Below are 17161 nucleotides of genomic sequence, written 5' to 3'. Positions count from 1 at the left end.
TCATCAGCATATCTGAGACCATAAGGTGGATGAGCTGCCCAGGAGTGGAGGGAGCCGTTCCAGAGAAGAGAACAGGTCTAAGGATTGAGGCCACAGGCTCCCCAAGACTAGGATGTCAGGGAGGAGAGGAAGGACCTGACACGGAGACCAGGAAAGAGCAGCTGAGGGTGAGAGGAAATCCAGGAGAGTGAGTGTCCAGGAGGCCACATGAAGGGAGAGTTGCTGGAGGCGAATGAAGAGGAGTCCTCCCCATGGAGGTTATCGGAGACCCTGCCAATGGCAGTCGTGGCGGAGTTACGAGACAATGAGAGAAGCCTTCAAGAGCAAAAGTAGACAGCTCGGGGCTTCTCTGGTGGCGCAGTGGTTGACAGTTCGCCTGCCGATGCAGGGGACACGGGTTTGTGCCCCGGTCCGGGAAGATCCCACATGCCGTGGAGCGGCTGGGCCCGTGAGCCATGGCCGCTGAGCCTGCGCGTCCGGAGCCTGTGCTCCGCAACGGGAGAGGCCACAACAGTGAGAGGCCCGCGTACCGCACAAAAAAAAAAAGAAAAACAAAAACAAAGTCAGAACAGTTAGCTGATTGTATGATTCTCTCCAGGCATGTTCAGCTGGGGCAGCTGGATTTGTACAGGGTTGTAATGTACCAAGTGAGCACAGAGAACAGCAGCAGGCAGAGGCGCGAGGGTGTGTGCAGGGGCCGCTCGTCCAGACTGACGGGGGCATTTAAGCTGAGTGAGGAGGAAAGAGGGGACAGCGGGCATGAGGAGGAGTGAAACATGGTGGGGGGATCAGTGGATCGTAGGCCTGGTGGGTTCAAGGGATTATTGTTGTTGACAAACAAGCGAGAGTGTGCTGGAAAGTTGGGAAGTGGAGATCAGAGAGTGGGGTGCATGACACTGAGATGAGGCTTTGGTCGTCATTATCGGTAACCATAAGGCCCAGAGTGTGACCATGTGGGTGGAGGGGCTCAGACAAGGGTGAGGACGAGACCACTGGGAGAGGGAAACCACGGGGTTTAGGGGCCAGGACATTGGAAAGCACATGTGTCGAAATCACGAAGAGGGACTTCCCTGGTGGCGCAGTCGTTAAGAATCCACCTGCCAATGCAGGGGACACGGGTTCGAGCCCTGGTCCGGGAAGAGCCCCCATGCCATGGAGCAACTAAGCCCGTGCGCCACAACTACTGAGCCTGCACTCTAGAGCCCCCGAGCCACAACTGCTGAGCCCACGTACCACAACTACTGAAGCCCACGTGCCTAGAGCCCATGCTCCGCAACAAGAGAAGCCACTGCAATGAGAAGCCCGCGCACCGCAACGAAGAGTAGACCCCACTCACCACAACTAGAGAAAGCCCACGAGCAGCGACGAAGACCCAATGCAGCCAAAAGATAAAGAAATTTAGACAAGGATGCTTTCATCAGTAAGTGACATTATCGTTAAAAAAAAAAAGAAAGAAATCATGAAGAGTTACGGTGGGAGTAGTGCTGGGGAAAGAACAGTGCGTGAGGAGCTAAAGTCAAGAAATGAGCAGGGATGCTGGCAGGTACAGACAAGAGCCACAGCCAGGAAGAGAGGCTAGACTAGGGGCATCCACTCAAAGCGGGAGTTTGGGGGAGGTGGAAGGGAGGATGTTCTGGAGCTGCTGACAAGGAACAAGGAGGACCCTGCCCCACCCCCAAGCCCAGCAGTCAGCCCAGGCAGCAGTGTCTTCAGGGCGGAGCAGGTTTCAGCTGTGCAGGGTTTCTCAGCAGTGTTGTGGGGCTGTGCTGTGCCTCGTAGACTGGTCAGCAGCAGCCCTGGCCTCTACGCTCTAGAAATATCACGCACGCACGCACGCACATACCCCAGCTGTAACAATCAAAAATGTCTCTAGGGCTTCCCTGGTGGCGCAGTGGTTGGGAGTCCGCCTGCTGATGCAGGGGACGTGGGTTCGTGCCCCGGTCCGGGAAGATCCCGCATGCCGCGGAGCGGCTGGGCCCGTGAGCCATGGCGGCTGGGCCTGCGCGTCCGGAGCCTGTGCTCCGTGGCGGGAGAGGCCACAGCAGTGAGAGGCCCGCGTACCGCAAAAAAAAAAAAAAAAAATGTCTCTAAATTTTGCCAAATGTCTCCTACCCCTGGTTGAAAACCACTGCTATATATCAACCACGTTTTGGATTCTCAGCATTTCTGAGATTCATTGTCCAGAGACTTCTTAAATCCTAAGAGCCTACCTATATAAATTCAGGTGAAAACTTTGCCAAGACTCTTGTTTGTCATAGAGGTTACAGAAAGCATTATCTAACGCATGAGGCAGAGCGGCCTTTATCATTTTTAATTGGCATAATATAATGCTATTCTAATTTTAAAAGCATTGTGAAATACTACATTTAGGAGATTTTCCTTCCTGCATTATACAAAATCTGTATTTTATAAAAGCAAAAATTAGAAATGGATAAGAAACCTAAAAGTTAAAACTAAATTTTTTTCATTCCTAAAGGAAAACAGAGTGGAATATCTACTCTAATACAGCAGAATAACTTCGTTACTTGGAGTAGGCAAAGATTTCTTAGCTAGGACCCAGAATGCATTAACCATAAAGGAAAAAAATAATAAAGTTGATCAGATCAAAATTAAATACTTCATCAAAAGATACTATTAAGAAAATGAATAGACAAGAAAATATGGTGCATATATCTGACAATTTCTTATATAAATAAAAAACTTATGCCCGAATAACAAGATAAACAAAACAAAGAAGTTTGATCAGTCACGTCATAAATGGAGATTTACAGCTGACCAATAAACAGCTGAGAAGGTGCTGCGTGGGCTGAGTCCTCAGGGAGATGCAAACTGCAGCCACAGTGATGGACCTCTCTGCACGTGGCCAGTAGAATCCACGGGTCCAGGACAGACCACGCCGGATGCAGCTGCAGGTGGAAAGTGGTACTAACACTTCGGAAATCAGTCTGGAGGTTTCTCATGAAGCTACATATGTGTCTACCCTAAGTCCCAGCCATTCCTCTCCTAGGTGTCGGCCCAAGAAAAAGAAGACACATCCACTTGTGTGGATGACTTGTACAGGAATGGCAGCTTTAACCATAATGGTCCCAAACTAGAAACACCCCAAATGTGAAGTGTTCAGCGACAGGAGAACGGAAATCACATGTGTACATTCATGGGACAGAATTCTGCTCAGCAGTAAAAAGGAACAAGCTTTTGATACACTCAACAGCCTGGATGAACCTCAGACACATTATAAATGTTGGGCAAAAGAAGCCCGACTAGAATAGTACACACTGTATGATTCCATTTATATGGAATTTTAGAACAGGAAAAACTGACCTATGGTGAAAGAACTCAGAACAGTGCTTTCCTCTGAGACAGGAGTGCAGGATTGACTGGGAGGCATCACAAGGGATTTTTCCAGAGTAATAACAATGCTCTACATCTTGATAGAGATGTGGATTACACGGGTATATACATTTACTAACTCATCGATCTGTATACTGGAGATCGGGGCACTTCACTGTGTTAAACTCAATTTTTTTTTAAGTAATTTTTTTTTTTTTTTTGCGGTACGCGGGCCTCTCACTGTTGTGGCCCCTCCCGTTGCGGAGCACAGGCTCCAGACGCGCAGGCCCAGCGGCCATGGCTCACGGGCCCAGCCGCTCCGTGGCATGTGGGATCCTCCCGGACTGGGGCACGAACCCGTGTCCCCTGCATCGGCAGGTGGACTCTCAACCACTGCGCCACCGGGGAAGCCCTAAAGTAATTTTTATAAATGTACTGGCATTCCTCAGGCTCTCCTGCTGATCTCTTTTTACATTGAGGAACAGTTTAGCCCAACTTTACTTTTAAGAGCTAAAAACACTATGGTGTTTAACCCAGCGTTAGGTTTGGTGGAGCGGGGGTGCTGGGGGGCACGGCAGGGGAAGCGGGGGTGGGGGGAGCCGCACTAAAAGGAAGAGTTCCTGGAAAAAAATTATACCAAAGCTGAGACTGGGAAGGTGAGTTGGTTAGCTGTGTACAGAAGCATGAAAGAATATCCAAGAAGAGAAAACAGCATGTGGAAACGCCCAGAGACAGGACAGTGTGGCCGAAGTGTCAGTTAGATGGGAGGAGGGCGGCTGGGGTGCCATGGGGAGAACTGCCATGCCTTGGGGTGCTACACCACTGCCTCTCCCTCAGGAGCGGTGGGAGAGGAGAACTCAGATGCAATAACAAATCATTTTCCTGTGAAAACCCTTTGCAAACGGACAGCATAATACATGTAAAATCACATCTATGGTAGTGGTTTGATTGTGATCAAGTACAACAAAAAGACTGGTGGAATACTTGAACTGGTAAGAATCTTTGTAGAGTTTAGATGTTGTTTGCAAACAGTATTTCTTTTGGTCTGATTTTTGGTGATACAGCTTTGACCTATTTTTTCTTGGTTTCAGGGTTCAAAAAGGATTCTTCGCTCCAACGAGATCATCCTTCCAGCCAGTGGATTGGTGGAAACAGAGCTCCAGTTAACCTTCTCCCTCCAGGTGAGAACCTGCTCAGTCTTAGGTCATTAATATGCCATGTCCAGCCCAATCCCGAACAGTCCTCTAATCTGGAGACTGTTTTATCCGAAAACAGCCATAGCCCAATGATTTAAAGTCACCTAGAGCTTCTGTGGCCGGCCTGGAGGACCAGAGCAATCACCCAGACAGCCACAGCAAGGGCGCCGAGACCCAGATGGGCTGCTGAAAAGCACATCACAAATCGTTCTTTTTCTTTTTTTTTAATTGCAGTATAGTTGATTTAAAATGTTGTGTTAAGCTGCTGCATAGCACAAGGAGATCAGCTCAGTGCTTTGTGATGACCTAGAGGGGTGGGATAGGGAGGGTGGGAGGGAGGCTCAAGAGGGAGGGGACATGGGGATATATGTATACGTATAGCTGATTCACTTTGCTGTACAGCAGAAACCAACACAACATTGTAAAGCATTTATACTCCAATAAAGATGTGAAGTAAATAAATGAATGAAAAGCACTAAAAGAAAAATAAAATGTGTTAATTTCTCCTGTACAGCAAAGTGATTCAGTTATACATATATACATGTGTGTGTGTGTATACATTCTTTTTCATATTCTTTTCCATCATGGTTTATCACAGGCTATTGAATATAGTCCCCTGTGCTCTACGGTGGGACCTTGTTGTTTATCCATCCTGTATGTAACGCTTTGCCTCTCATTCTTCTTCCCCTTTTCCTCAGACAGAGCTGTTAACCCCACCATCCCACCACACTCGGCCCCGTCTCCTCTCCTTAGTAATCCACACCGTGCCCCCCAGCAGAGGCGGATGCTTCAGTCTTGTTTTGCCCCCATACTGCAACCTCCATCCCTTCCCTTCTCCTCCTTATCTGTCCCGGTATGTCTGTCTCTCCGCCTAACACCAGTACCCCAGGTTGCAGTGCACGGACACCTGATTATCTGGCAAGGGAGGAGGCTGTTTTCTGAGCGTGTGTGGACCACCCCGCTGCGGAGTGGAAACCAGGCGCTCCCCTCGCCCCTATCACCCCCTCGTGCAGCTGGGAGCCAGTGAAGCACAGGAAGGTGGCACGTCCTCTCGCAGCACCAAGACCCACCGAGGACCCAGTTGCTGATTAACTGTGCTCGGCTCTGTTTTGTGCTCGGCAGTACCCTCATTTCCTGAAGCGAGATGCCAACAAGTTGCAGATCATGTTGCAGAGGAGAAAGCGGTACAAGAACCGGACCATCCTGGGCTATAAGACCCTGGCCGTGGGGCTCATCAACATGGCAGAGGTGAGAGAGGGCGGCCTCTGGACAGTCAGCCTTTCGGAGCCTACGAGAGACACCGGCCCAGCCAGTGATTTTCCCAGCCTGCTGTTTGGGTGTTTTATTCTGTGTTACAAATTAATTCTTTTATTGGAAATTCAGGACGCACTTCTTTTTATCGAGAACTTTCTCCCTCATGAAAAGTTTTTTCTTTAACCTTTAAAAAAATGTCAAACTTAGAGAAAAGTTGTAAGAATAGTATAAAGAATTCCCATCTACCCTTCACCCAGATTCTTCAGTGTTAACACATCTGCCTTATTATTCTCTCCTACATACGCGTTATGCATGTTGTTTTCTTTTCTGAACCACCGAAAGTAAGCTGGTGCCCCATCACACATAGTTAATACGTACTGTGTCTACCATGAAGATCAGGACATTAGCACCGACACAGGGTTGCCGTGTAACCCGCAGTCCCCACCCAGGTCATGCCAAGCGACTCAGGGATGTCCTTTGCAGGCCCAGGGTTTCATCTGGGATTAAGGGCTGCACTTAGCTCTTGTCTCATTAGTCTCCCTCGACCTGCAGTCCCTTGGATTTTCTTTGTCTTTCATGCCCTTGACATTTTTTAAGAGTACAGGCTCTTTATTGAATGTATCTCAGTTCAGATTTGTCTGATGTTTTCTGGAGATTTACATTCAGCTTCTGCGTTTTTGGCAGAATTATTGCAAGCAGTAATGCAGGCAGCACTCTGTGTTGATTTGTTCCGTTACTGGTGAGGCTAACTCTTATCGCTTGGTTAATTTAAGATGATGTGTGCCAGGATTTCCAGTATAAAGTTAAGTAATACATATTTTGTTCTTACCAGTGAAAAAAAAACATTTTATAGGGAGGAGATATTTTGAGACTATATAACAGTTTCTTATCCCCTCATATCTTCACCAAGTAGTTTTAGCCTCTATTAATGATTCTTACCGGAATCAGTCATTACTTGGACGTTTGCCAGACAGTGAATTTCCAATCCCACCATTCCTTCTCTATTTATTAGTTGGCCGTCTGCTGTAAGATACAGCTTTCCCTTCTTCCCCACTTACTGATTGATTCATTTCTTTGTATCAGTTATGGATCTGTGGATTCCTGTTTAATTCAGTGGGGCTTAGTCTGCTACTATCATTATTTATTTTGATGCTCAAATTTTCTCGAATTTGGCCAGTAAGAGCCTCTTCAAGCTGATTCCTGTATCCTTTTTTATATGCCTCATCGTTCTTTACATGCTTCTTTACTTGCTGGTACAAAATATTACAGGCTCATCATGTACTTTCCCTGACCCAGCCTCAGAATGAACTGATCCTCCAAAGAGCCCTGGTTCCTTGTAGTGGAGAATGGTATTTAGAAACCAAGATCTGGATGCTAGAGGTGCTCATTTTCCCAACTGGGGTATCATTGCTTCTCCTCCCTCTCAGCAGATGGAGCTAGGAAATACATGTATACATATGCATATGCACGTGTATATACATGCATATCGTATCTATTTCCACTTCTGTATCTATCTGATCATGAGCTCACATTCCAGTCAGTTCCAATCAGCACCTTTGGGGTTCCTCTAGCCTTTCTCCTTTTCATGTTTTTAATTCCCTTCTCAGTATGTTTGCTCATTTGTGCGGCTTCCCTGTATGCCTGGTGAATCTTCTCAGCCCTGACCAAGGGGAAGAGGAAAGGGGCCACAAATCAATTTTAAAACCTATTTCTGTATTTTAGAACATTAAGTAAGAAACATTTTGTGTCCATAGTAAAAAGCGAATAGTCCCAGCCCATCTTTCTGTCCTCTTCATGTTTTGTGTCAGAAAGAGGGCCTGGGGGGAGTGAAGTATGTGGATGGCACGTTTTGCCAGCTGTGTCAAGCCCTTATTGCCTGGCACAAGTGGCCTGGTACAGGTGGCCACGGTCTGCAGGACAGCCTCACGCAGCCTTGAGAGCTAGTTTCTCTGTGAAAGACTTAAACTAAAATGCAGTCCTAGAGATTAGCAGTCATTTTCAATCTCAGGCCTTGATTTTTATCTCTAAGCACGTGGCCTGACCCGTGGCTGACACTTCTGGAGGTAGTTTTAAAGTGAGACCGGGGACTTCCCTGGCGGTCCAGTGGTTGGGACTCCGTGCTTTCACTGCGTGGGCCCTGGTTCAATCCCTGGTGGGGGAACTAAGATCTCACAAGCCACGTGGCACAGCCAAAAAGGAAAAAAGAAAAAAAGGTAAAGTGAGACAGGCAATAGGAGAACGGTAGGCGTGAATCTGAAAGATAGTGAAAAAGAAAATGTGTTAGCAGAACACCGTTCCCAGTGGCTCGCCTGTCCGTTGGGATTTGTGAAAACGGGCTGCTCTGCAGCACTGTCCGTAGTGAGGTGTGTCCGTGGCCACCCCGTGCTCGTAGGTGATGCAGCACCCGAACGAAGGCGCCCTGGTTCTCGGCCTGCACAGCAACGTGAAGGATGTCTCCGTGCCTGTGGCAGAAATAAAGATCTACTCCCTGTCCAGCCAGCCGATTGACCATGAAGGAATCAAATCCAAGCTGTCTGGTAGGACATGTGTGGTGTTGGGAAGCCCTCCCCGTCACCTGATCTCCATCCCAGGAAAGCCTAACACGTTCCTAGGAAAGAGGAGCTTAGAGCTCCCTGGAAATGAAAGGGGGTCGGGGCCCTCTCCTCCACCCCGGCCGCGTTTCCACTTGAGGAGAGCATGATTCCAGCCAGCCAAAGCCTCTTAGACCAGATCTTCACCCTGCGAGGTCATCTTATTAAGGTGTCTGTTTCCAGACCGTTCTCCTGATATTGACAATTATTCTGAGGAAGAGGAGGAGAGTTTCTCATCAGAACAGGAAGGCAGTGATGACCCACTACACGGGCAGGTAACTTTCCACAGCCCCTCAATAAAGCGGCCGAGAAGCAGTTACAGACCTTCCTAGGGTTTCCCAACCTCATTCCATCCCCCTACCCACTTAGGACCTGTTCTATGAAGATGAGGATCTTCGGAAAGTAAAGAAGACCCGGAGGAAACTAACCTCAACGTCTGCCATCACAAGGGTGAGCCTCCAAGGTCCGGGGAATGTTCTAGCAGAGATTTGCAATCTGGGGGTAGGATGGGAGTGTTGTATGCAGACTTCCTGGGGGCTTTTTAACATCTGCACAGGGCCATGCCCTCAAGGCCGTGACACACCCCTTGGTACCTCCACCTCCACCACCAGCTAATTAAGCACCACTGTTGCAGAGAACCAGCGTTCCTGATAGGAGCGTGTTATATTCTTCAGGTTATCTTAGGGTAGAAGAAAGGTTGAGAAACCTTGTTGTAGACTTTGGAACAGATGCTTCCTTGGGGAGCAGAACCCCTCAGACACCCTCCCTCCCTTCTCCAGGTGATTACTTCAGGTTTCGTACTGTCCACCGCACAGATAAGTCCAGTCCTCTCTAGGAGCATCTCCATTTGGAATCATTTGTTGAACTAACCCAGAAATAGTAGGCTAGTGCTTGGAACTGTGGGCTCGATACAGTGCCTGCCTTAATGGATCCAGAACCTTAGAGACCAGAGGCCTTTAGATTGTGTCTCCTGCACGCGATCTCCTCAGGAGTCACTACTTTTGGTGAAATTAGAGTCCTGGACTGAGATGCTTAATACCTGAATTTCTAGGTTAACTTTGACCTCTTCTGGGGTTCCCGTGCCAGAGTTCGGGGGAGTCAAAAGTGCCAGGAGCTTTTTGGAAGAGAAGTTCACAGTTTCATTTGTCCCCAGAGGCATCCTGATTCTCTCTAGCGCAGAGCAGCCCAGGGACCCCAAGAGCAGAGATTCCCGTCACCTTCAGGAGTGAAATAAGTGGAGGCCAGACCTTCCGAACATGTCGTATCTGAGCCTGGTCCACCGTGAAACACGCTGTCCTCTCTCCAGGCATCCTTGGGTATCCCTGGGCTTCAATGTATAATAAATCCTCAAGGCTGAGGCCTTGATTCCCCCACCGGATGATGACTAGAGCGCGTTTGAACTGTTTCATCGTCCTCAGGCTTCTAATCCTCGATAGGCGCTCCTAGGCCGGGTAAGGCCCATCCTGGCCTCCAGCCCACCCTGTGCTCTGATGATGGCAGAGGCTGGAGGTCACTCTCTGTTGTGGCTCCTCCTGCTAAGTTTTTCTTTTTCCTGTGCTGTAACCACAAAGAGGCCCCGTTTTCTTCCCAAAGGTGCCCCCGGGAGCTATATAAATCGCCTCTTCTGTGGTCGCCTCCGTAGCTTCACCGGTTATACGACCAGAGCTCAGTGCTCCTTTGACACCCACTCCCCGAAAGGTGTTTTTATTTTTTGTGTTAACTGCAGGCACTTTCCAATCAGATTTCCAGAGTAATTGTCCTTTCACTCCTGCCTCCCGTGCACACGAATCCTTCTCTCCCTACCAAGAGCACTTTGTCCTAGACATGTTAATTGACTCGGCGTTCTCTGAACCGTCTTCTGCGTCTCGGTCGCTGTGGCTCTCGTTCCTCCTCTGCTGTGGGTGCCCTTCCACCTTGGGGAGCCCCGCCCTTTCTTGAAGGCCCAGCTCAGTCTCACCCACAAGTTAGTCTCCCCCATCCCCAGGCGATGAGTCTGTCATCCAGTCAGGAGGTGCTGAGGGCCACAAGCTAGTCGCCGTGCCTTGGGTTGGACACGTAGAGATAAGGAAGGCCCGGTCCATGCCGTCAGGGAGCTCACAGTGTCCAGTGACACAGACACATCTACACAAGTGACCGTAACCCCGTAGGGCAGGCGCCAGACGAGCTCTGCGTCAGGGGCAGCGATGGTCCTAAGGGGAAAGTGACCGGCTCTGAGCAGGACAGCTTCGCGGGCAAGATGCCAGGAGATGGGTTTTCTAAGAGTAAATAGAACTTCGCCAAGTAGATCTGGGGACATGTTTAGTCAAGGCAGAAGTTACCATGTAAATGGCCCAGAGGGGTGCCAAGTCGTAAGCAGTTAGTTCCCACCTAAGTGGGGTGTGAGGAGTTGGGTGGTGGGTGAGGCCAGGGTCAGGCAGAGCCAGCCCTCAGCAGACACAGGGTGACACCGAAGTTCTTGAGGCTCTGGGGCCAGTGAAGGCCTTTCATCTGGGGAGTGACGATGTGAGATCTGCATGTGGAACAGTCGCAGTGGACTCTGGAGGGAATGAGACTGGAAGTGGGGTGGGAGGAGCTAGTTGAGGGTGGTTGGTGGCCCCAGAGAGGGGCGAGGAAGGAGGCCGGACGGAAGCAGTGCGGTTTCGGGTGGACAAGAGGGTAGGAGTCAGCACCCCTGGGCTGAGGGTCGGGGGAGACTCCGGGTTCAGATTCGGTGACTCCTCGGTGCCTGGGTGACCAGGAGGGGGGATGCACAGCGCAGAGGGTGAGCTCTGTTTTGGAAACCTCGAGTTTGAGGAACCTGTGTGTATACAGGTGGCTCTCACCGTGGTTCTGAAGTTCTAGAGAAAGGGATGAGCGGGAGGTGACCGTGGGCAGTTACTGGGCTGGGGGCGTGGCCCCGGTTCTTCACCAAAGCCGGCCCTCGATCACTCTGCCGACTGGGCTGCTGACTGAGGACTACTGTGGCTTTGTCCCTACAGCAACCTAACATCAAACAGAAGTTTGTGGCCCTCCTGAAGCGGTTTAAAGTTTCAGACGAGGTACGACCCCTTACTCCCGAGCTGGATGGTGAGTAGAATTCCCAGAGTTTCACCCTCATTCCTCGGGCACAATCTGGAGTCAAGATTCCAGGAACCCCACGTGAGGGGGTAGCTAAAGGAGGGCTTTCCGCTACTTGAAAAGAGAAGGAAAGATTTACATGTAGCACCCAAGCTTCCATGGTATTCGAAGCAGGGGCACATGCTTCTGCGCAGCTTTCGGGTGTGGGGTGTCCAGCACAGATCCAGTTGCTATCGTTCAGTTTTCCCTCCTGCCCCGAGGGGAACATCGTGAGTAGCAGCCTGTGAGGTGGGGGCCTCCTCCATGGCGTCAGGGACTGGCCGCTAAGAGAAGCAGTGCATTCCCTGGGCTCGCAGGCCTAGAGCCAGTTTTCATGGGCTCTCTTCTCAGTGGACTGAGACAGGGATGGAGATTTGTCCCCTGCGGGCTCTAGAGGAGGCCAGCATGAGCCCGCCAGGGCCCCAGGCGTCTGGGTTTCCCTGCGCCAGTTCATCGGGAGAAGTACCGTCTGAGCCCCACTCTTCTTCCTGACGCCAGGCACTAGTGGGGAGCACTAGGGAGGCTCTGAGCAGGGACGGTGGCCTCACCACATCCCTGCTCTCAGGATCAAATCACAGAAAGCACACCAAGACCACCCTGATGAGCATGAAACTATGGCACGTCCCTTAAGGGGACTGGGTAGGGAAGCCAGTGGGCCCTGCCCAGGAGGAAGGAGATTCCCGTCTGCCATGTTGTTAATAGGGGTAGCCCCAGACTCCAAGGTTTTGTTTTCTCCCACAGGTGGGCTTTGGGCTGGAACACGTATCCCGAGAACAGATACGAGAAGTGGAAGAAGACTTGGACGAGCTGTATGACAGTCTGGAGATGTACAATCCCAGCGACAGTGGTCCCGAGATGGAGGAGACAGAGAGCATCCTTAGCACGCCAAAGCCCAAGCTCAAGTGAGGCCCACACCCCCTCTGTCACACTGTCTCTCTAGGCCGTGGCAATCTCCTAGACTCCCCTCCCTCACCCCGCCCCCCCCAACCATTACCCGGGAATCTCGGTTCCTCACCTCTTCTGAACCGCCTGCCGTCTGGATAAAGCTCGCTGCTTTAGCCTCTAACCGACAAAAGCCCCGATAGGACTCTCCTGAAGTCCTTCGGTCCAGGTCCCTACTGGTCCAGCCTCTGCTGTGTCCTTCCTCGCCGGCATCCTCGAAGCCCGGGTTGTCGATCTTTCTTGAACACCAGCCCTGCCCGGCTGTCCGTGAGCTGCTGCTCTGGGCCCTGGCGGCCACTGACCCTGGCTGTGCTTCTTTGCCACAGGCCCTTCTTTGAGGGGATGTCGCAGTCCAGCTCACAGACGGAGATTGGCAGCCTCAACAGCAAGGGCAGCCTCGGCAAAGACACCACCAGCCCTGTGAGCAAGACCAATGGCTGTGGGGTGTGGGAGTGGGACCAGGGGAGAGTCAGGGCTTAACACTGGGCCCTGTGCTCCTGGCTCATTTGGGACCTACGGGCCATCTCATCTTGTTTCAGCCTCGGTTGTCATCTCAGTCCTGCTGGGCTCTTAGTGCTCTGACGATATTGCTGTGGCCAGGCGGGTGTTCTTTATGGTCTGTTCCCGCCATGACCTGGCGCCTTCCCTCCCGGAACACGCAGTGCCTCAAGACCTCTCCCTTAACACCCGTCATGCGGTAGCTGGGAGTGTGGCACCCAGCCAGTGGTGGCGATTCTGCATCCAGGCTGGGGAGAGGGTGGATGCAAAGGGGCAGGAAGGCCCCAAGGTCTGTTCAGGAGAAATTACATGGGCTTGATTCAGAAAGTGAGCAGTGCCCTCGAAGAATTTAGAACTCGGTGGGCTGATTTCCATTTTGCCTGGCGAGCCAGAGGGAAAAGGAGCTGTCTACTGCAGCACCCCAGAGCCCCGCATGACCCCAGGACCACGCTCTGTCCCTATTTGGGAAGGCTCTCCCCAGCAGTGGATCAGGGGCAGAGGCCCGGGTTGATGCTGTATCCGCCTCGGGCCCTAGGAAGCTGCCCTCCCCCTTGTTTATGACCAAAGGCAGGATGACGTGTCTGATTTTTGTGGTTTTCGGTTTGCTTTGAAAGCCCAGTGTCTTCTCTGTAGATCAAAAAAACTGAATCCTTTAAGTCCTTCTGCTCTTGCCGCTTTAACAGAGGGAATATAAAACTCACCCTGCGCGTAGGTATTAATTGTGAGGAAACGACCTGAGGCCTGTGAGGCTCTCCATCCCCTGAAAAGCGCTGTCTATGGAAGGGCTGCCTGCCGCCGGTCCCAGGTGTCTGCGGACCGTCAGCTCATGGACTGCCTGCTGCCACCAGGTGGCGCTGTCGTCCACGTACTCCCTCTCCCTGCTGAAGGCGCAGCAGGGTGATCCGGCCCTAGAACAGCGGCACCACGTGGCCTTAGCGAGTAAACGTGGGATGGGAAATGGCAGCCCCCACCGAGAATCCCTCCACCGAGAAACCTCAGGCCCGCCACTTGCAGACCGGGCACTCTCAGCCTTTCCAGCCCAGGTTCATATGATATGGGGCTGAGGAGGCCTTACCTGACTAGTTCTGCACAGGATGTGGCTTGGGGCTGCTCGTTCTCACAGGGGGCTGCTGGATGGCCCTGCTGAAGCATCACTGTCCATGTGGACAGATCATTGGTCCCTGGAGCCAGATTCCATAGCAAGTATAAATATAAGGGATGACTCTTCTAGAGAGAAACCTGGGACCTGGCCAGGGGAGGACTGTCTTACGGTGTCCTAGGAATGCAGAACAAGGGCCCTACTGTAACACAATGCAATCAAATTTTAAATGAGATTAATACCCCAGAAATGCTAAGCGTGACACCTAACATGTGGTGACCGCTCAATAAATTTTAGGGATCGTCGTTACTAAATCAGTAAGAGAAACTACTCTCTACTAATGAAGCTGTTTCTGGGTTGATAGAATTTGTAGGTTCTACATTTAGTCTCAGCTGCATGGCTTACAAAATTTAAAGAGAAAAATCACCTTGATGCTCTGGGCCTCAGGTGCCTTATTTGTGAAGTAAAGGAGTTGGCCCAGGAGCCCAGTTAGCTCAAAAGTCAATGGAGTATCAGTCTTTACAGTGTGATGGCCTAAGGATCCCTGTTCAGGCCAGACATTTCTTTGGGGCAGGGTAGGGCTGGTTTGAGAGCACATGCTCTGGAGTCAGACTTCTGGGTTTGAATCTTGACTCCATCACTCCACTGACTGTGTGATCTGGGCAGTTACCCAGACTTCGTGTCCTCATGTACAGATTGCATGTAAAAAGGACATGCCTTACAAGGCAGTGTGAAGATCCAGTGCGAAAATGCAGCTAAAGCCTCCAGCATGGCGCTTGATTGATGGTTGGATTGATTTATGGCATGGGGAGCATCAGTAAATGGAAGCTGCTTTGCCATTGTTATTACAGACCCTGAGAGCCGTTCCAGTTCTGGACTCCTGAAATTGATAGAATCTAGATGTCTTTTTAGTGAGTTCTTCAAATTCTGGTTCCCTGGGCCAGATTTCAGACTTTGCTGGTTCTCTGTGATATTTCTATTTTGAAGAGCCCCATATGTCTTGATGTGGGTGTGGAACTTTGGAATCCTTTAGTATGAAAGACACTTTGGAAACTACAGAGCGAGGCTGTGCTCTTACACAGAGAACTTCTAAACGTATTAGGGAAAACATACGGGGATGGTGCATCCATAGGCAGGCGTGCACATGCTGCCCAGCTCTTGTCCTCTCTTCCCTGATTTCCCAGCCTTGTTATTCATTTATTTTTCTTAACCTTCCTTTTTGTTCCCCAAGTTTCAGAGGATTCAGTTTTATCACTAGAACCAGAAGGAATTTCTGCTGATACAAATTATTACAGCTGTTGAGTTTTCCCAAGACTTGAGCACACAGTAGCAACATAATTTTGTTCTTGGAGCAGATAACAGTAGGCCCCGACAGCGCTTCAGTTGGGGCGGCCAAGAGATGGAGACTTTCTGCCAGGACTGCCTGCTGCTAAAAGTTGCTAATTCCACAGCACTGTAACTAATGGTGCTACAGACCAGTACTTGGTAAAATTGAGAGCCTAAAGTGCCACCGCGCTCTGCCCCCTCCACGTGTGCGCACACGCGCGTGCGCACGCACACACACACAAGCACGTGCACCCCCTGCAGCAGCAGCCAGCGTCGCCCCCAGGCACAGCGCCTTGCACCGCCACACCTGCCTCAGAGCCACTCAGTTAGGCAACACAGCTACTGCGCTGCTGGGGTGAGAAGAGCCTAAAATATTTATAGAAGCAGGAAGAAGAACTGGGAGAATCGGGAGTTTGCTCCCGGTGGGGCTGACTGAAACATGCAGAAGAGTCAGTGCACAGCCCGCAGGTGCCCCACCCCGAGTCCACCTTAGAGCGCTCGGCACATCTCAGCACAGCGCTGTGCCGTGAAGCACTGCTCTCCTGTCGGAGGGCCGACCACAGGGCTGCTGCCTGAGAGCCTTCCAGTAGGACGGTGTTATCGCCCCGATTCCTTTTCTTTAAAACGTGTTTAATTCACTTGTCATGCTGAGGTCCCAAATTGAGTGAAACCATCTTCAGTCTTAAGTCTGATGAAGAGTTCTCTGGGAGCGTGGACTCTGTTATCGTCGGTTATTCATACAGACAATGTGTAAATGAGCTAGTGGTGCAATCCGGAGGCAACCTGCTGTGCGTGGCTCTGAGCAAACCGTCTCCCCCTCAGGGGTCACAGGGTCTGGATAAAGTGTGTTAGGTTAGTTTTGCAGACGGCTCAGAGCAGTGGTCCTCAACCAAGGGTGATTTTGCCTCCCAAGGGACATTTGGTGAGGACTAGAGACATTTTGGGTTCTCACAGCGGGGATGATAGGGGATAAGGGGCTGCTCCTGGCATCTAGTGGGTGGAGGCAGGGATGCAGCTCAAATCCTGCACACGATGCCCCTGAGCAAAGAAAGACCCGCCCCAGATGTCGGCGGTGCCCACGTGGAGAAACGCTGGTTTAGCGTATGGTGTGGGCCTACTTTTGTGGTCCTTGTTCATTGGTTTGCTGAGTGGCCCCTTGAGCTTATTAGGCCATTTCTCTGTACTCTGTTATTTACTCAGAGAAAAGGCTTTGGGTCATTGGGAGGAGGTGGGATATCCTTGATCCTTTCTGATTCCCTGGTTCCCCACAAGAACCAGAGACCCACTGAGGCCAGGACCTTCCCCATAGCTAAGATCCACAACCCGCAACTGCTTATGATTTTGACACTGGTGTCTGCACAGCCAGAAGCAGCATTAGCAAGTGTGAAAAATCTGGTTATGTATCTGTATTTGCAAAGTACATTTTTAATATTTATGAGAAATGCTAATAAAAGTTGGGGACAAAGGGAGAATTATTTCACACCTAAATGGCTTAGTATATTCTGTTTGAGGGTTTTCCAGATGTTTCTACCAAGCAAAAAGCATTTGGCTACCATGGATGTCTTTAGTCTCGAAATCAAAGACGTGAACTCTGAGATTCCCCTTTCTTCTGAGCAACTCTGACAGCAGAATAGGCCCTGTGTGCCCCTCCTGGGCAAGGGTGTTTACCGAACCCAGGGTTAAGACTGACAGATCCCACAGCCATGCCATCTGAACGTTGAGCTTCTCTTTCCCGGTGACATCTTGTGAGAGTCAGAATTTCTGGGTTCCGCATCTCGCTGTGTTATTAATTTAATGATCGCAAAATAACTGACTTTTCCGAAGCTCAG

At 50.6% G+C, this 17161-nt stretch overlaps 1 protein-coding gene across 2 annotated transcripts in view; it reads left to right on the top strand.

Annotated features, from left to right (window-relative positions):
* PACS1 (phosphofurin acidic cluster sorting protein 1) overlaps positions 1-17161 on the top strand; it is a 141643-nt gene that overhangs the window by 109172 nt on the left and 15310 nt on the right. For both annotated transcript variants that reach the window (XM_022591399.3, XM_022591400.3), the window contains exons 3-10: positions 4422-4511; positions 5649-5774; positions 8173-8317; positions 8555-8646; positions 8741-8821; positions 11350-11409; positions 12209-12369; positions 12736-12829. In XM_022591399.3, coding sequence (XP_022447107.1) covers positions 4422-4511; positions 5649-5774; positions 8173-8317; positions 8555-8646; positions 8741-8821; positions 11350-11409; positions 12209-12369; positions 12736-12829 — 849 coding nt within the window. The remainder of the gene's footprint in view (positions 1-4421; positions 4512-5648; positions 5775-8172; positions 8318-8554; positions 8647-8740; positions 8822-11349; positions 11410-12208; positions 12370-12735; positions 12830-17161) is intronic.

This window comes from Delphinapterus leucas, chromosome 7 (assembly GCF_059928025.1).
Source record: "Delphinapterus leucas isolate spDelLeu-1000000601 "Yukka" chromosome 7, BTC_Dleu_Yukka2, whole genome shotgun sequence".
Taxonomy (NCBI): Eukaryota; Metazoa; Chordata; class Mammalia; order Artiodactyla; family Monodontidae; genus Delphinapterus; species Delphinapterus leucas.
The sequence above is the reverse complement of the archived record's forward strand: the minus strand, read 5'-3'. Positions and strand labels throughout refer to the sequence as shown.